This window comes from Leptodactylus fuscus, chromosome 3 (assembly GCF_031893055.1).
Source record: "Leptodactylus fuscus isolate aLepFus1 chromosome 3, aLepFus1.hap2, whole genome shotgun sequence".
Taxonomy (NCBI): domain Eukaryota; kingdom Metazoa; phylum Chordata; class Amphibia; order Anura; family Leptodactylidae; genus Leptodactylus; species Leptodactylus fuscus.
In genome coordinates, this window is record NC_134267.1 from 57,861,246 (window position 1) to 57,881,566 (window position 20,321).

The following is a 20,321-nucleotide window of genomic DNA, read 5'->3' on the forward strand; positions in this document are numbered from 1 at the left end:
ACAGCGTGGAGCAGCCAGGTGTGAGGAAACAGCGTGGAGCTGTGAGGTAACAGCGTGGAGCGGCCAGGTGTGAGGTAACAGCGTGGAGCGGCCAGGTGTGAGGAAACAGCGTGGAGCGGCCAGGTGTGAGGTAACAGCGTGGAGCGGCCAGGTGTGAGGTAACAGCGTGGAGCGGCCAGGTGTGAGGTAACAGCGTGGAGCGGCCAGGTGTGAGGTAACAGCGTGGAGCGGCCAGGTGTGAGGTAACAGCGTGGAGCGGCCAGGTGTGAGGTAACAGCGTGGAGTGGCCAGGTGTGAGGTAACAGCGTGCAGCGGCCAGGTGTGAGGTAACAGCGTGGAGCGGACAGGTGTGAGGTAACAGCGTGGAGCAGCCAGGTGTGAGGAAACAGCGTGGAGCGGACAGGTGTGAGGAAACAGCGTGAAGCAGCGGCCAGGTGTGAGGTAAGATCGTGGACCGGCCAGGTGTGAGGTAACAGCGTGGAGCGGACAGGTGTGAGGTAACAGTGTGGAGCGGACAGGTGTGAGGTAACAGCGTGGAGCAGCCAGGTGTGAGGTAACAGCGTGCACTGGCCAGGTGTGAGGTAACAGCGTGGAGCGGCCAGGTGTGAGGAAACAGCGTGGAGCGGACAGGCGTGAGGAAACAGCGTGGAGCGGCCAGGTGTGAGGTAACAGCGTGGAACAGCCAGGTGTGAGGTAACAGCGTGGAGCGGCCAGGTGTGAGGTAACAGCGTGGAGCGGCCAGGTGTGAGGAAACAGCGTGGAGCGGACAGGTGTGAGGTAACAGCGTGCAGCGGACAGGTGTGAGGTAACAGCATGGAGCAGCCAGGTGTGAGGTAACAGCGTGGAGCGGCCAGGTGTGAGGAAACAGCGTGGAGCTGTGAGGTAACATCGTGGAGCGGCCAGGTGTGAGGTAACAGCGTGGAGCGGCCAGGTGTGAGGAAACAGCGTGGAGCGGACAGGTGTGAGGTAACAGCGTGGAGCGGACAGGTGTGAGGTAACAGCGTGGAGCGGACAGGTGTGAGGTAAATGCGTGGAGCGGCCAGGTGTGAGGTAACAGCGTGGAGCGGACAGGTGTGAGGTAAATGCGTGGAGCGGCCAGGTGTGAGGTAACAGCGTGGAGCGGCCAGGTGTGAGGTAACAGCGTGGAGCGGCCAGGTGTGAGGAAACAGCGTGGAGCGGACAGGTGTGAGGTAACAGCGTGGAGCGGCCAGGTGTGAGGTAACAGCGTGGAGCGGCCAGGTGTGAGGAAACAGCGTGGAGCGGCCAGGTGTGAGGAAACAGCGTGGAGCAGCGGCCAGGTGTGAGGTAAGAACGTGGACTGGCCAGGTGTGAGGTAACAGCGTGGAGCGGACAGGTGTGAGGTAACAGCGTGGAGCAGCCAGGTGTGAGGTAACAGCGTGGAGCGGCCAGGTGTGAGGTAACAGCGTGGAGCAGCCAGGTGTGAGGAAACAGCGTGGAGCGGACAGGTGTGAGGTAACAGCGTGGAGCGGCCAGGTGTGAGGAAACAGCGTGGAGCGGCCAGGTGTGAGGTAACAGCGTGGAGCGGCCAGGTGTGAGGTAAGATCGTGGACTGGCCAGGTGTGAGGTAACAGCGTGGAGCGGCCAGGTGTGAGGTAACAGCGTGGAGCGGCCAGGTGTGAGGAAACAGCGTGGAGCGGACAGGTGTGAGGTAACAGCGTGGAGCGGACAGATGTGAGGTAACAGCGTGGAGCAGCCAGGTGTGAGGTAACAGCGTGGAGCAGCCAGGTGTGAGGTAACAGCGTGCAGCGGCCAGGTGTGAGGTAACAGCGTGGAGCGGTCAGGTGTGAGGAAACAGCGTGAAGCAGCGGCCAGGTGTGAGGTAACAGCGTGGAGCAGCCAGGTGTGAGGTAACAGCGTGGAGCGGACAGGTGTGCGGTAACAGAGTGCACTGGCCAGGTGTGAGGAAACAGCGTGGAGCGGCCAGGTGTGAGGTAACAGCGTGGAGCAGCCAGGTGTGAGGTAACAGCGTGGAGCGGACAGGTGTGCGGTAACAGCGTGCACTGGCCAGGTGTGAGGTAACAGCGTGGAGCGGCCAGGTGTGAGGTAACAGCGTGGAGCGGTCAGGTGTGAGGAAACAGCGTGGAGCGGACAGGTGTGAGGTAACAGCGTGGAGCGGCCAGGTGTGAGGTAACAGCGTGGAGCGGCCAGGTGTGAGGAAACAGCGTGGAGCGGCCAGGTGTGAGGAAACAGCGTGGAGCAGCGGCCAGGTGTGAGGTAAGAACGTGGACTGGCCAGGTGTGAGGTAACAGCGTGGAGCGGACAGGTGTGAGGTAACAGCGTGGAGCAGCCAGGTGTGAGGTAACAGCGTGGAGCGGCCAGGTGTGAGGTAACAGCGTGGAGCAGCCAGGTGTGAGGAAACAGCGTGGAGCGGACAGGTGTGAGGTAACAGCGTGGAGCGGACAGGTGTGAGGTAACAGCGTGGAGCGGCCAGGTGTGAGGAAACAGCGTGGAGCGGCCAGGTGTGAGGTAACAGCGTGGAGCGGCCAGGTGTGAGGTAAGATCGTGGACTGGCCAGGTGTGAGGTAACAGCGTGGAGCGGCCAGGTGTGAGGTAACAGCGTGGAGCGGCCAGGTGTGAGGAAACAGCGTGGAGCGGACAGGTGTGAGGTAACAGCGTGGAGCGGACAGGTGTGAGGTAACAGCGTGGAGCAGCCAGGTGTGAGGTAACAGCGTGGAGCGGCCAGGTGTGAGGTAACAGCGTGCAGCGGCCAGGTGTGAGGTAACAGCGTGGAGCGGTCAGGTGTGAGGAAACAGCGTGAAGCAGCGGCCAGGTGTGAGGTAAGATCGTGGACCGGCCAGGTGTGAGGTAACAGCGTGGAGCGGACAGGTGTGAGGTAACAGCGTGGAGCAGCCAGGTGTGAGGTAACAGCGTGGAGCGGCCAGGTGTGAGGTAACAGCGTGGAGCGGCCAGGTGTGAGGTAACAGCGTGGAGCGGACAGGTGTGCGGTAACAGCGTGCACTGGCCAGGTGTGAGGAAACAGCGTGGAGCGGCCAGGTGTGAGGTAACAGCGTGGAGCAGCCAGGTGTGAGGTAACAGCGTGGAGCGGACAGGTGTGCGGTAACAGCGTGCACTGGCCAGGTGTGAGGTAACAGCGTGGAGCGGACAGGTGTGAGGAAACAGCGTGGAGCGGACAGGTGTGAGGTAACAGCGTGGAGCGGCCAGGTGTGAGGTAACAGCGTGGAGCAGCCAAGTGTGAGGTAACAGCGTGGAGCGGCCAGGTGTGAGGTAACAGCGTGGAGCGGACAGGTGTGAGGTAACAGCGTGGAGCGGCCAGGTGTGAGGTAACAGCGTGGAGCGGACAGGTGTGAGGTAACAGCGTGGAGCGGCCAGGTGTGAGGTAACAGCGTGGAGCAGCCAAGTGTGAGGTAACAGCGTGGAGCGGCCAGGTGTGAGGTAACAGCGTGGAGCGGACAGGTGTGCGGTAACAGCGTGCACTGGCCAGGTGTGAGGTAACAGCGTGGAGCGGACAGGTGTGAGGAAACAGCGTGGAGCGGACAGGTGTGAGGTAACAGCGTGGAGCGGCCAGGTGTGAGGTAACAGCGTGGAGCAGCCAAGTGTGAGGTAACAGCGTGGAGCGGCCAGGTGTGAGGTAACAGCGTGGAGCGGACAGGTGTGAGGTAACAGCGTGGAGCGGACAGGTGTGAGGTAACAGCGTGGAGCGGCCAGGTGTGAGGTAACAGCGTGGAGCGGCCAGGTGTGAGGTAACAGCGTGGAGCGGCCAGGTGTGAGGTAACAGCGTGCACTGGCCAGGTGTGAGGTAACAGCGTGGAGCGGACAGGTGTGAGGTAACAGCGTGGAGCGGACAGGTGTGAGGTAACAGCGTGGAGCGGACAGGTGTGAGGTAACAGCGTGGAGCGGCCAGGTGTGAGGTAACAGCGTGGAGCGGCCAGGTGTGAGGTAACAGCGTGGAGCGGACAGGTGTGAGGTAACAGCGTGGAGCGGCCAGGTGTGAGGAAACAGCGTGGAGCGGCCAGGTGTGAGGTAACAGCGTGGAGCAGCCAGGTGTGAGGTAACAGCGTGGAGCGGACAGGTGTGCGGTAACAGCGTGCACTGGCCAGGTGTGAGGTAACAGCGTGGAGCGGACAGGTGTGAGGAAACAGCGTGGAGCGGACAGGTGTGAGGTAACAGCGTGGAGCGGCCAGGTGTGAGGTAACAGCGTGGAGCGGCCAAGTGTGAGGTAACAGCGTGGAGCGGCCAGGTGTGAGGTAACAGCGTGGAGCGGACAGGTGTGAGGTAACAGCGTGGAGCGGCCAGGTGTGAGGTAACAGCGTGGAGCGGACAGGTGTGAGGTAACAGCGTGGAGCGGCCAGGTGTGAGGTAACAGCGTGGAGCAGCCAAGTGTGAGGTAACAGCGTGGAGCGGCCAGGTGTGAGGTAACAGCGTGGAGCGGACAGGTGTGCGGTAACAGCGTGCACTGGCCAGGTGTGAGGTAACAGCGTGGAGCGGACAGGTGTGAGGAAACAGCGTGGAGCGGACAGGTGTGAGGTAACAGCGTGGAGCGGCCAGGTGTGAGGTAACAGCGTGGAGCAGCCAAGTGTGAGGTAACAGCGTGGAGCGGCCAGGTGTGAGGTAACAGCGTGGAGCGGACAGGTGTGAGGTAACAGCGTGGAGCGGCCAGGTGTGAGGTAACAGCGTGGAGCGGCCAGGTGTGAGGTAACAGCGTGGAGCGGCCAGGTGTGAGGTAACAGCGTGCACTGGCCAGGTGTGAGGTAACAGCGTGGAGCGGACAGGTGTGAGGTAACAGCGTGGAGCGGACAGGTGTGAGGTAACAGCGTGGAGCGGCCAGGTGTGAGGTAACAGCGTGGAGCGGCCAAGTGTGAGGTAACAGCGTGGAGCGGCCAGGTGTGAGGTAACAGCGTGGAGCGGCCAGGTGTGAGGTAACAGCGTGGAGCGGCCAGGTGTGAGGTAACAGCGTGGAGCGGCCAGGTGTGAGGTAACAGCGTGGAGCGGCCAGGTGTGAGGTAACAGCGTGGAGCGGCCAGGTGTGAGGTAACAGCGTGGAGCGGCCAGGTGTGAGGTAACAGCGTGGAGCGGACAGGTGTGAGGAAACAGCGTGGAGCGGACAGGTGTGAGGTAACAGCGTGGACCGGACAGCAGTGAAGAAACACATCGAGGACCAGCCAGGTGTGAGGTAACATCGTACACAGGCCAGGTGTGAGGTAACACATCGTACACCGCGCCCACCCCTCAGCTCCCTCCCTGCCCGCACTGGCTGAGGCAGCCTCGGCTCTGCCGCTTCCTGTCCTGTGACTCTCAGTCAGGTGGTTGGTTAATTTACTGCCGAGGAGGAGAAAAGAGGAAAAAAGTTTCTTCAGAAGAAAAGTGACGTTTCCCCTGACATTGGCCTCAGTGTGTATGTACACAGGCGCGGCATGAAGTGAGGGCATGCGGGCATAGGTCTGTACACAAGCCCCGGACACAGCTGCCCTATAGGACGAGGCTTCTTCCGTGACTGGCCGCCTTGTCAGTGACTACATGGCCGGGGAGACGTCGGGCGGGGAGCCCGGTGCAGCCGCCGGGGCCACTGAGCGTAAAGAGTATTTGTTCAAGGTGCTGGTGATTGGGGAGTTGGGGGTCGGCAAGACGAGTATCATCAAGCGCTATGTGCACCAGCTCTTCTCCCAGCACTACAGGGCCACCATAGGAGTGGATTTCGCCCTCAAAGTCATCAATTGGGACAACAAGACCCTGGTCAGACTGCAGTTATGGGACATTGCAGGTAAGTGATGGCTATCAGGGTTGGATGAGGGATCAGAATCCCTTCAAGGGAAACTTCAAAGTTTAGTGATGGGAAAGTGACAACATTGTAAAACAAATGGCTGGTCATTAGAGGTCTTTAGCGCCCCCTAGTGGTAGGGATTATCAGGAACTCAATTCTCTGAATGCCACCAAATGCCCAATACACACGACATTAGTTTCACACCAGTGTTGCCTCTCCATTGTTGGGGTCTGTCAGCGGATTGCTACGACATCGGTTACACACGGAGCCTGGTGGTCCCCAAAGATTATAATGAAGTCCGTCATTTTTTAACCCTGATGTGACGCATTTAATCACGTACATCAAAACGTAACTGTACGTCCTAGTGCGCCCAGTGCAGATTTTCGGAATACACATGCTCCAGTGTCTGCTACAGATTGTGAACATAGCCTGACATTCATTTCTACGGCCCTGTACACATCCATACTTTTTACAGATCTGTCTGGGAGTCGTAGGACCATACGACAATATATGAAGCAGGTTCGGCCTATTCTGCTCAGTGCTTCCAGTCTAACTCTGGGTCTGTGAAAAACATGGACAAAAAAAAAACATGTGATCCATGTGCCATCTTTTCTGTTTTCCACAGATCCACACATGACTGTGGTTGTTTACATGAACCCTACATTTGGGTCCTATGTAGATGGCCCTGACATTGGTTATTCTGACAATTGATGGTGGGTCAAGTTCAAAGTTGTTCTGGCTAAAATGTCTAGGATCTTGGGCATGTCACCAGAGACCACTCCACTCCCTGCTGCATCTTCAAATCCCATGTCCAACAAGCCTCACCTTAGTCCTAATGCATAGAAAAAAACAGGGGTCTGCAAAGGAACCCTTATTTTCATAATTGCTGCTATTCGCCATCAGATGTCACATGATCTCTTCATGCAACCTTGTGACTATAGACTGTAGCCTTTAGGGCTAGTTCACACGGGGGGCGGTGGGGCAGATTTTGGCACCGAGAGTGACGCGGGGAGCCGCGTCACTCTCGGATCAAAATCTGCCTGCCACGACTGTCATGGTGGCGGCTTCCCTCGGAATTCGCCTGAAGGAAGGGCAGCTCGCTTCTTTGTTTGCTAGTGGCAACATGCCGCTAGTGGAAAAAAGAACGCTAGCGGTCTCCATAGACCACCATTGTGAGGGGGCAGATTGTGACGTGGATTACGCGCCATAATCCGCCCCCTCTGTGCCCATGTGAACGGGCCCTTACATGTTCACCCAATGGTACCGAGTAGCTGAATTTTATTCCAGTCTGACATGTGTTTCTGGGCTTCCAATATTAATTTATAATTAGCATGCGTGATCAGATCTCTAGGGCTTTCAATACGCGTCACTCTTGTGATCTACTGTTATTTGCATAGTGTATGGAGCTGGAAGCAAGTGGCTCCATATACTTTGCAACTCCGCTTTCATTCACTGCTATGTTCTCATTGGAAGTAAAGCGGGACTGTAGCAATGAAGTTTGAGTTGGGGAATAAATTTCTGACTTAGACTTGATTCAAACCTGCGTTAAAAGCCGTGAGCAATAAAGCACACAGACCGCATAGACTATAATGGGGTCTGTGTGTTGTTCACGCGGTGTCCGCACAAATCGTACGGAGTACTTCTTGCAGCACTCTTCTCTCCGCGTGATTCATCTGGATACCGCGCAGAAAACACACGGACCCCATTACAGTCTATATGGTCCATGTGCTTTCATTGCTCTTCGCTTTTTAATGTGTTCAGTATTCTGTTCAGGGGGGTCCCCAAGCAGACTCCCCAGACGGGGTACTAAATGCAGATGTGAACCAGGCACTAGGGTTCAAAATAAATTATTGATATTGTAAGATTTATTAGATACACAGTATGTTGCATAGGAGTTCAATCACTAGGAGTTCTAGAAACACTAAAAAAAAAAAAAAAATTGCCTCCTCCATTTCATAGTGAACTTATGTGTAGTGTAACATTACTAAAGTTATATGCTTCTCAGCCGCATACAATGGGGCAGATTTATTATGCCTTGTATGTTTTCTGGTGTGCAAGACTTAGTCGCTTTTCTTTTTCTTAGTTCTTTTTTGCACAAAAAATGTACTACTTTTTTTTTTTCTTTTTTTTTTTTTTGATGTGCTACCATCACCACTTTCGCAATGAGGTGCAGGGCCAAAAGGCAACAATGTTTAGTATAGGCCATAAATACTTGATCACGGGGAGCTGACATGCACAGATCAATTGTATTGAGCTGTTTCTGGCAACTGTCCTATACACAATACAGAGCCAGAAGTAGAAAGTTCTCTTCCCTATGTAGTATATAGCAGTAGCACCATCTCTGCAGTTCTGTTCCTGTTGACTTCAATAGGAGTCGAGGTTCAGTACCTTAAAGGTATCCTACCAGTCAGACACAATTTTTTGTAGGTACCACGTCGGAATTGCCTTAAGAAAGGCTATTCGTCTCCTACCTTTCGTCGTCTTCTCCGTGCCGCCGTTTGCCTACAATCCTGTTTTTTTCTCGGCATGTAAAGTAGCTCTCTTGCAGCACTGGGGGCAGGCCTCAGCGCTCAGACAGCACTGTGGGCGTCCCCAATGCTATGAGAGAGCTCTCTCCAGCGCTGCCTCCTTTTCTTCAGCAGCGTCATCTTCAGCCTCTTCTTCCAGCGGTGGCTTGAAACTTCTAAGGCCTCGGGCCCACGAGAAAATGGCCGCTTGCACAGTATTGTGCCATTTTCTCGTGGCCTGTGGGCATGTGTAGTCTGCTCTGCCCGAGGCCTTAGAAGTTACAAGCCACAGCTGGAAGAAGAGGGTGAAGATGACGCTGCTGAAGAAGAGGAGGCGGCGCTGGAGAGAGTTCTCTTGTAGCATTGAGGTTGCCCCAGTGCTGTGAGAGAGGTAATTTACATACCGACAAGAACCGAGATTGTAGGCAAACGGCGGTGCGGAGAAGACGACGAAAGGTAGGAGACGAATAGCCTTTCTTAAGGCTATTCCAACGTGGTACCTACAAAAAATTGTGTCTGACTGATAGGATCCCTTTAACTTCAGTAGAGTGGCTGATGCAGACAGAACACCATCCATCTGCATTCACTTCAAAGTAAGAAACATGTCGACAAACTCCCTTGCGTCATGTTTGTTACTTTTCTGACGAAAGAAAAAGTCCTGAATTCTTCCATTAAAAAAAATCTTACCTTTATAAAACTAAACAAACATAATGGAGGAATACTTCAGTGATGTGTTTTTTTTTGTTGTTGTTTTTTTTCCTTTTACAATGCAGTGATTCGAACAGACAGCAAGTGGAGAGAGACGTGCCTGCACCCATCACTCTATTGCCATCATTGTCCATTGTTCTCATTCTATTATAGATGAGGGCAACAGACATGTATAACAGTAGTGCGAACATCACTTTAGTGTAATATGTGCCTCAAATCCAGGTATTAGACATGCAACACAAACCACTGCATACCCCAAGGATTTAATGTTTTGGAGGTGCTTTGTGTTCAAGGCACTGCTGAGTAATGTGTCAGTGACTTTTAGGCTGAGACTCCACGTTGCAGAAGCGCAGCTTCTTTTGTTGCGTTTCATTGAGATAGCCAGGAATGGATTGAGCAGAGGGCAGCAGTAATAGAACTTCATATATATATATATATATATATATATATATATATATATATATATATATATATATCTCATTCCTTTTGTAGCCATTCTTGGCTTTGGATCAAAAAAACGTAGCAAAATTTAAAAACTTAGCCTTAAAGTGGTATTTCGGTAACAAGCAGTTTCTGAGCATGGGGGTCTGACCACTGACACCCCGATTATGAGAACTGGTTTTTATACCCCAGTTTGAATGGAATGGCAGGTTACAATGTTCACGTTGTTCCATTCATTCAATAGGAACCATCGGAGACAGCCATGTGCTGTTCTTTGGCTATCTCTGATGGCTTCCTCTGACTTCTCTATCTTCAGATTTGAGCTGTTGTCCCGCTGTGTTATCAGTTTTTCTATTGTATCTAAGAACAGAAGATCATATGAAAACTGATCCAGTTAAAGTCCATTGATTTCAGTCAGAGTTTAACCTTCTCTTGTTCCGTCCATTGACTTCCTTTTCATTTGCGGATCCTTCTTTTTAGATGAAGGAAAAAGCCGTTCATGTAGGGCTTTTTTTCTTCTGTCTAAGATATCTGATCCACAATGAAAAGCGGGAGATCCATTTTTTTTTTTTTCAACACTGGAGTCAGTGTTGTATATAACTTTTAATGTATTAGTAAGTAACAAAGAAGGGCTCTAAATAACAGAAAGGAAATAAACAGGTTCAGCTGTGCACTGTTGTACACTCTGTGCAGAGATACCAGGGACTAGTGACTTGTCATAAACCTCCTGGGTATCTCAATAAATAATACTAGTCACAGAGCCATGGCTACAGTTACTCTGGCTTGATGAAGAATCAGGGATGTAGGTATAAGATAAGATAAGATAAGATAATCCTTTAATAGTCCCACCTTGGGGAAATTTCAGCGTGTTACAGCAGCATAGTAATACAGATACAGGATAATACAGAGTAATATGTTACAGACGTAGACACAGATAAGCTGAGAAGAGAAGATATACTAGGAGTCCATGGCAGCTAAGGAAAAACAGAAGAGAAAGAGGAAGACCTCATGGTCATCCTCATAATCATTAGTTCTCTGTGCGGAGAGCTCTTCGTTTGGTCTGATGTAGATTATACAGCCTGGTCACGGTTGGAAGGAAGGACCTGCGATAGCGCTCCTTCTCACACTTGGGGTGAAGCAGACGGTCGCTTACAGTGCTGCCAAGTCCCCTCAGGGTCCCATACATGGGGTGGGATTTGTTCTCCCGCATGGAGGTCACCACAGACAGTATCCTTCTGTCACCCACCACCTGTACTGGGTCCAAGGGGCTCCCCAGGACAGAGCTGGCCCTCCTGATCAGCCTGTCAAGTCTATTTCTGTCCCTGGTTGATATACTGCTTCCCCAGCAGGCCACACCGAAAAAGATGGCTGAGGCAACCACAGAGTTGAAGAAGGCCCTAAGAAGTGTCCCCTGGACTCCGAAGGCCCTCAGCCTCCTGAGCAGGTAGAGTCTGCTGTGGCCCTTTCTGTGCAGCGCCTCCAGGTGATCAGCCCAGTCTAGTTTATTATTGAGGAGCACGCCCAGGTACTTATAGGTCCTGACTATCTCAATACATGTTCCTTGGATCTCCACCGGGGTCGGAGCACCTCTCCGTTTACTAAAGTCCACCACCATCTCCTTGGTCTTCCCAGCATTAATCCTGAGCTGGTTCTGCTGGCACCATTCAACAAAATCCCGGTTTAAGTCTCTGTATTCCCTATCATCGCCATCAGTGATAAGGCCGACTATAGCAGAGTCATCGGAGTACTTCTGTAAGTAACAGCTGGATGAGTTGTGCCTGAAGTCAGCAGTGTACAGTGTGAAGAGGAATGGGGCAAGAACTGTACCTTGAGGTGCCCCCGTACTACAGATCACAGTGTCGGACACACAGTCCTGGGCTCTCACATACTGAGGGCGGTTTGTCAGGTAGTCTAGGATCCAGTAGGACAGGTGATGGTCCACACCACCAAGGTTCAGCTTCTCCCTCAGTAGCCCTGGCTGAATGGTGTTGAACGCACTGGAGAAATCAAAGAACATTATTCTCACAGTGTTCCCGGGTTTCTCCAGGTGAGAGAGAGCTCTGTGAAGAAGGTGGATGATGGCGTCATCTACCCCAATGCCTGGCCGGTAGGCAAACTGGAGGGGGTCCAGAGCGGAGCTCACTAGGGGGCGTAGGTGTGTCAGGACCAGTCTCTCTAGGACCTTCATTAGGTGTGATGTCAGTGCTACAGGTCGGTAGTCATTGTAGCCCATCGGGTTGGGTTTCTTTGGGACTGGTACCACGCAAGATGTTTTCCACAGTTGAGGTACCACCCCCAGCTTCAGGCTCATATTGTACATGTGCGTTATAATACCACACAGCTGGTCACTGCACATTTTAAGAACTCTTGCGCTTATACCATCAGGTCCCCCCGCTTTGTTCGCTCTAATGTTCTTCATTTCCTTACACACTTGAGACTCCTGCAGGATCAGATAGTCAGATTGCAGTTGACCGCAGTTCGGTGGGGGTTGGGTCTTGGTGTGTGAGGGATGGGGGGTTGGCTGACATGCTGGTGGAGGGAGCATTTGCTTGGAGTCGAATCTATTGAAGAATAGATTAAGCTCGTTAAGCCACTTCCTGTCCCCTACTGTTCGGTGCCTTGTCTTTTCCTTGTGTCCTGAAATTGCCTTAAGGCTGTCCCACACCTCAGAGATTCTACCCTCCCCCATCTGTAGCTCCATCTTCCGTCTGTAGTTGGCTTTCCCTTCTCTGATCAATTGTCTCAGCTGTTTCTGAACCGCCCCCAGGCCATCTTTGTCCCCAGACCTAAAAATTCTCTTTTTTTGCTTGAGGAGAGTTTTAATCTCAGAGTTAATCCATGGTTTGTTATTGGAGAAACACCTCACCTTCCTAGTTGGTACCGTGCTGTCCACACAGAAATTAATGTAGTCCGTTATGCAATGTGTGAGTCCCTCAATGTCCTCTGGAAATGAGTCTTGAAACACTTCCCATAAAGTTATATCAAAGCAGTCCCTTAGAGACTCGACACTTCCCTCTGACCAAATCTTCACGGTACGGGTAACCGCCGGTTCTCTGCGCACCAGTGGAATGTATGTGGGTCGCAGATGTACCAGGTTGTGATCTGATCTGCCTAGGGGTGGTAGGGCAGATGAGTTATATGCATCCCTTACATTGGCAAAGAGCAAGTCCAGTGTTTTCTTGTCTCTTGTATGGCAGGTTACATACTGTGTGAAGCCTGGTAGAGTGGATGCTGAGACATGGTTGAAGTCTCCAGACACTAGGAGCAGGGCATGGGGGTGAGATGATTGCAGCTCACTCACAACAGCATGGAGGACTTCACAGGCAGCGTCAGCTTTAGCAGAGGGGGGGACATAGGCAGCTAGTACAATAACGTGATAGTTCCCTTGGCAGGTAAAAAGGTCTCATGCCCACGGCTAGCAGTTCAATATCCTTTCCACACAATTGTTTCTTAACCACAATATGTCCTGGATTACACCATCTCTCATTGACAAATATTGCAATTCCTCCGCCTATTCGCTTACCGCTCTCCAGTGTTCTGTCCGCCCGAAGAAGTTTGAAGCCCTCCACGGAGGCAAGTATGTCCGGAGTGATTTCAGTAAGCCAAGTCTCTGTAAACAGCATCATACTGCACTCACGAAACTCCTGTTGATGTCTGGTCAGTGCTGTCAGTTCATCCATCTTATTCACAATTGATCTCACATTCCCCATAATGATGGACACATCACATGTATAAACTACACAACACAGTCTTGGAGAAATCCTCGACGCGTTTCACCCAAAGGCTCATCAGGTGTTTAAGATACTGTATCAGGTTGGTGTGCCCCAGTTTTTCTAAAAAGTAGACGATGTTCAGACCACAAGGGGTTAAATGTTATTCGCCACATGTCTGGTGTCCCCAATACTGAAATGGTAAGGTGAGCCCTATAGCATTAGTCCAACTGGAAACTGATCCCCAGTGAAGAAGAGGGAATTACTAGCCCTGTTGTAATCTGTAGCAATATTAGGAACATTGTGCTATTACTAAATCGATAGGGTGAAGGCCTGTGTGCTAAATTGTAGCTGATAATGGGCCTACTCAGAGCGAGATTGCCCATATAGCTATAGTAACAAGTCAGGCTAAATATAAGCTATGTTGTAGGGTAGGAGAAGTGCCCCAGTGTCCCGATGGTGGGCACCGATACGTAACAGAACCACTGTGCAGATATGGACAAAGCCGCAATATGCAAAATGCTTATGATGACTGCTAAATGAAACTTGGTAAATCCATTGAAAGTAAATTAGGAAAAACAAATGGTTAATAACTGATTCATTATGGATCCTATAAATACTGAAGATATAAGATCGTGTGAACAGAGCCTGAATTGGCCTCAAACAGTTATTCCCATATGATAAAGTGAGCACATGTTGTTAAGATTTGGCATCACTTTATGATCTTGTAAGCCTGAACTATGAGCCCCACACCACTCCTGAGAATAAAGGGACCACTGTACTTATTCAGCACTGCTGTTCCTGCACAGCGGTGCTCCTGCTCATCGGAGTGTTACAGAAGATTAGAGCGCCCTGTTAATATTGACTATGGTGTGGCTGTTGCATGCATGTTTGTTCCTGCCAAACTGTTATCTAATACTAATGGGAGAAGGAATATAAATCAATGTGTATGCTGTCAGAAAAACCCCAAATAGATGAATAGAACTAATTTCCAGTCACAAAAATGAAAGCAACAAACTTGCCAAATGTGAATATTCCCCTAATAGTTCTCTCTTTAGGCTGGGTTTGCATGATGCTTTCCTTACTGAAGAGTTGCATGCAGCAGTTAATAATTGTAGTTATACTTAGCACGTGTTATTATTCATTTCACCTGTATGATAATGGACATTAAACTGAAAACCTCTGCTTTACTAGTCCTTACCATATAGGTGACATGTATAGTAACATGAGATACTTTATAACAATTGTAAACTGCAAGCAGTACTTTTCTGTCCGCATGTTTCGTGCGGAAACCAAATGGAAACCACACAGAGCCCATTATAGTCTATGGGGTCCGTGCGACTCCTTAGGTAACCGCTTTTTTATGCATACAGATCTCCGTTCTGGGGGTCCCCAACCGGAATCATCAATGCAGATGTGAACCAGGCCTTAGGATCACTTAGTGTTACTGTTCTATTTGTCCACAGATAGAAACTTGGTTGTATTTGCCCTCGCCTTGAAGCGTAGACTGGAATAATGTCCATGTTCTCTGCTGTACACATGTGGCAGCGACCGCCCTTTAGCAAAGCTCTTCTAGCCTTTTGGTAATAATCATGGGTATCACATTGTGTGTGGGTAGATGAAAGTTCCTTCTTCTATAAAGTCTTTGAGCCAGTCATGTGATCTCTCATTTATGAATGACTGAGCGGGTTCACTAGAGAAAGGGCAGTAACTATATACGCTCATGTACACCAGGCCAGTATATTGGTTGAAATTGCTACATTATATTATTAGTTTCATTTTAAAGCTTTTTTTTCAGGACTGCAGTATTGATGGCGCATCCAATAGATTATTAAAATCTGACTGGTGAGGGTCAGACTTCCCTGAGAGTCTGAATGAAACAGGTTGCTGTGCTCTGTTTTCTTGTATTGTCCCATATTTCGGTAAGGCGTTTAGTTGGTGGAAAAAAATGATCAACAATAAGTTTCATGCACACGACCAAGGCTGTTCCCACATTCTGTTGTGATATTTATAGAGCAGGTCCTACAAACTAGTGGGGTGGGGTATCAGACTACCCAAACAGCCAATGCAGACTAAAGTCTTTATTACATGAAGGAGAATTATGATTTACACTTCAGATACATCCTTTGCCAAGCACTAGTAAACCCCTATCACATCATTGTCCTCTACGCCATGTCTTTGAACTTTAACTGAAAGCATCAAACTTGTGGGACTTTTCCATCATGCGATTCTTGATGCATCTGCGCCAAACGCCTGGCTCTGACATGAACAAAATAACATGTGTATAGTGTTGAGCGAATAGTATTCGATCGAATACCTCGCCGGCGTAGGAATGCGTGCAATCGGCCAAACACCACAGGGTTAAACACTTCGAAAATTCGATGCATTTAACCCCTTGGTGTTCAGTCGATTACACGCATTTCTATGCCGGCTAGGTATTTGATCGAATACTACTCGCTCAACACTACATGTGTATTTATTTTATTTACTTATTGATTGTATTTCATGAAGAAATGCTCTCTAATCCCAAATTATGTAACTGTTATGGTATTGGGATGCAAATACTTAGGCAAATTATACCAATTGCTGTGCACATTTACTTAGCTCGTATTGCAGAACATATGGCCCCTAGCAGTCTTGGATTGTGATCAAATACAATAAATATGCTGCTAGGCATTTCAACACATGCTAAATAGATGGTACAGGTTACTATAGATGTTGGCAAACAAGATAATTCAGTGTGAATCTCTGTCTGAGCCAAAAGTAGAAGCAAAACAGATTTATCACTTTGAAAGTGCAAGTTATAAGCAATGTTAAGTGACACTCTCCAGGTAGCAATGTGAGGAGTGGGTAATACTATACTGGCTTGATCATCAAGAGATAACTGATCTGTAGGTGGTGGATGTGGACTAATATTTCTAAGAATATTTACAAGAATTCATACAGTAAACCAGAATTTATGCAAGTGGAGATTAATTTAAGGGGTCAATAAAGTGGCAGATTTCATAGGAATCTATGTAGGACCTTTGTCCATATTGGCCTTATCTTTTAATACCTGAAAACAATGTCCCCAATTCCTTTGGGAGGACACCAGTGGGATTTGTAGACAGTGCTTTGTGTACAGGTAAAAAATGTAGGAAACTGATTAGACTGGTGGGAGCGATGTTGTGACTGCAGGTGGGAGATGGGACAGGGGCTTATTACTGCATGGATCTGCTGTCTCTGCTGTTATTACTTAAAAAAAAAAAAAAAAACTCTTCAGGGGCACAATTACTTGCAAGGTTAGGTCACATCTGACCTCACCTGGCGAGTAATTGAGCACCTGAAGAAGAGCTTGTGGAGCTCGAAACGCGTTGAACAGTACATTTTGTCCAATAAAGGTCATATATTTTATTCACCATGTTGACACTTGAATCTGTGGAGCAAAGAGCGCAGACGTCAATATCTAGCCGCCAGCCTCCTTCTGCTGTTACTACGTGGGAGCTCTGCCTTGTGGGTTCTACTCCTCTGACTATTTAGGGGGCTGGACATCCACTACAAGGATTGCTGTTTGGGCTTCTATATAAGTGGGTGTGGGTAGTTGGACAGCAATGTCATCTGATAAATCTCTTCACAGAAAAGAATGTTGCTGCACCCCAGGAGGTTTCAGTACAACATTTTTTTTTCTTATGAGACAGAAACACTTGTCATGCAAACCCTGTTGCTGTAAAAAAGACTTGCTAAGCTATGCTCTGTTATGTAGCACAGCTCTCTTGTTCTACTGAACATTTCCTAGTGGAAAGGGAGATATAGAAGGGCCATGGAATGTGACTGATGTGGTGAATACATGTGACTTGTACAGCCGGCTTTGGAGGGAGTGCGGTTACTGTCTTACAGGATGTAGACCGTTACATTGCTACCATGGTCTCCCGGGGTGTCTAAATCTGCACACTGAGCACAGTTCTGCTAATAGTTGCACTGTAGAAATAAGGCTTAGAAACAAAACTGTTGAGAAATACTTGGTAGAACAGGGTTAAACTTTCTTTTACTTCTTTTCTTTTTGTACTTAAAGGCCTCTATACGAATAATAGAGATTTCTGTGGGACCAGCCGGATATTAAATGTACATGGGGGGCTCCAGACATTCTCTGAATTTAGCCTGATCATTTAGTTCTCAGGAGGGTTTAAGCTGCTGTCTAATGTGTCTAGTAACAGATTACTGCCATGTCCCTATTAAGAACACATACTGTACATACTCATCCGAGCATGCATGTGTATGAGAGGTCAGGAATAATACAACTATGCTATCAGATCACAGCTAAAGTGGAATTGGTTAGCTGGCAAACAGACTTAGGGCTCGTTCACACGGAGTAAACGCGGCACGCAATGTGCTGCGTTTACGGTATGTTTGCGCCGCGATTTTGACGGTGCATGTTTGCGGTCGCGTTAGTGCCGCGTAGCGTGCCGCATTTACTCCGTGTGAACGAGCCCTTAAAGGTTCACATTGCTACTTTTCGAGCTATTGTTAAGGCTTTTCTTCCTCAATACACACTCCAAAAACAGCATAAAACCACCTGAAAATGTTTCTATTGATTTTTATTTTTTATTTTTTTTCTTTCTCCAGTAGGATCAGCTGATCATCTAGTATATAAGGGGGACAACTTCTGGCAGTGGATTATTTCCCTCTTCCCATTGACAATGTATGATGTGTTCACACTTGGCCGATCATACATGGGAGATCGGGTAGATAAGCTGTTGGCCAAATGAGCCGACATTCCTTGTCCATTTTCTATGAAAGCAGTCACACCGGTATAACTCGGCTGGATTCATGATGCTTTATTAGAATTTAGAGGTTTTTCTAAGCTAGTGTTTAAAGGGGTTGTCCCATCACAAGGATCCTATCTATACTGCTTGTTAATGTGGATGTAAGACTTTTCCTAAATACATTGCTTCAGCAAAACTGCTTTGTTTGTCCACTATCTTACTTTATTCAATTCTTTGTGGCCACAGCCCTGACTTAGCTGCTCCTGAGTCAAATGATGTATCTGCTGCTCTCAGGGGGGAGGGAGGAGGGGCTAAGTGCAGGGAGCGAGCCTGTGTATCTAGCTATTCCTGTGTCTACACCATGTGACCTAGGTCCTGCACTCAGATAGAGGAGCTGCTTTCATTTCTTCTGTTCTCCCAGTTATCAGGCTAGCTAATTCAGTTGTGTTGATTATGGCAGAGACAGGCAGTCTCTGTATGTAACACAGAATGGAGTTGCTGCTGCCTGTACTTCATAGTTCAATGTGGGTGGGCGGAGCTACACACGAATTTGGGGGCGGAGCTAAACAGCAGGTTGCCTGTGAAACCCCGCCCACCAAATGATGCAAGAAACCAGGAAGAAAGAAGATTTTACAAGAGTGAAGACTGCTGAGTATGTGAGGTGGGAATACCCCTTTAATGGTGTATAAACTGGATATGTCATAAAACATAGGTATAAAGGACTAGACACATGGTGTGTTTTCAGTCAGTGTTTCATCCATATTTTCTTTGGGAGAGGTTTTATTATTCTCATGGAATTGTACACTGTAGCCCTTGCACCTCTTGGTACATACAGTACTTCAGGTAAAAGGTATGACCACACAGTGCTGTCATTATGTACCAATGAAATGGTTATGATGCCGGTGATAGTGGCCATGTCAGCTGCTACAGTATTTCACTACAAGCTGACTGTTTACTGAGGGTTTTTTTTAGTTAATAGCAGAATGGGCTTACAGCCATTACCTCAAAACCACATTAAGCAATCTGTGTATAATTAAGGGGTTAATGGAGTGGTCTCTGAGACTGAGGCCCAATGTTAAGTGTTACCTTTGAATTTCTAGAAGGCATACAGAGAATATCACAGCACATGTATGCTGGTTTTCTAGACAGGGACACCAAATACTAGAAGTGAAAAAAAATCACAAAATATAGTGGTCTTATAGCTAAATAAAGATACAACTTAACATTTATTCATGCTAATTAAAAAAAAAAAAAAAAAAACTTAAATTGGACACAAACTAAATATAAAAATATATGTCCAGGACTGTCAGTGTCAGGTAGTACAGTGTAACAACCCCAGAACAGGTCTAGTACGACATAAAAGGGGTCAAAATATGCGACATTGGACATCTACATCGAACAGGGATAACACATCTGACTGTCCTTATACAAAATATAATTATAAATCGTCCCAAAGTAGAAGACCTGCTAGGATCAAATCAAAGAATCTCTGTACAGGTTGCAACCTAGGTGCAAATAGCTACCTGCCCACACGTAACCTCAGATCCTCCAACGACCTCCTACTCCGCTCTGCTCTCATCCGCTCCTCACACAACCGTTTCCAAGATTTCTCCCGTGCATCCCCCATACTCTGGAACTCCTTACCACAACACATAAGACTGACCCCCACAATCACAGGCTTCAAGAAGGCCCTGAAGACTCGCCTATTCAGGAAGGCCTACAACCTCCAATAACACTATCACCGCACTGCCATCTGTATAGGCTCCCCCTCTCCTTCTGTCTCTACCCCCTTCCCTCGAAGATTGTAAGCCCTCGCGGGCAGGGCCCTCTACCCCACTGTGCCAGCCGATCACTGTTAGCATGATATGTACCTGTATATTCTGTGTATTGTATGTAACCCCCAAATGTAAAGCACCATGGAATTAATGGTGCTATATAAATAAACAATAATAATAATAATAATAGTTGTATTAGTTATGTCTTGTGTAAAGACTGACAGATGTTTTCTGGTTAGTGATATCCCTGTTCGAAGTAGAGCTTTCCCATGTCGCATATTTTGAACCATTTAGACGTCTCTGGAGTGGGTCCATTACCATTTTATCGGTGGGTTCTTAATACTCGGTATACTTCGACATTGAAAGGTTGATGATCCTCGGTGATATACCGTACATCTTATAAGTGAGACCAAGTCAGACTTGAGAGTTGGCAGACTGTTTGGGAGCCAATTGTTAGGTTGACCCAGTGTGTAAGGAACCTGTTCTTCATCTTTTTCCCCCTAAAGGAGATTTGGACTTTAATGGTCTCCAGTAGGCAGACAGACAGCAAATGGTGGGTCAGCAACAGGCAGATAAATGCCATGTCCAAGGTATCAGGAGTCAGTACAGTGATAGTCAGGTCTATCAAAGTCAGGCATGCAAAGTCATATGCAGGGAATCTCAAAAATTTCAACAAAAAAAGTCAGGAAGCTTCCCGT

The 20,321-nt window shown here is 48.7% G+C and overlaps 1 protein-coding gene across 1 annotated transcript in view; it reads left to right on the plus strand.

The window, feature by feature from the left end:
- Window positions 1–5,309: 5,309 nt before the first annotated feature.
- RAB32 (RAB32, member RAS oncogene family) overlaps window positions 5,310–20,321 on the plus strand; it is a 39,943-nt gene continuing 24,931 nt past the window's right edge. The window contains exon 1 of the mRNA XM_075267648.1: window positions 5,310–5,740. Within this exon, the coding sequence (XP_075123749.1) occupies window positions 5,497–5,740 (244 nt within the window). The 5' untranslated portion in view covers window positions 5,310–5,496. The remainder of the gene's footprint in view (window positions 5,741–20,321) is intronic.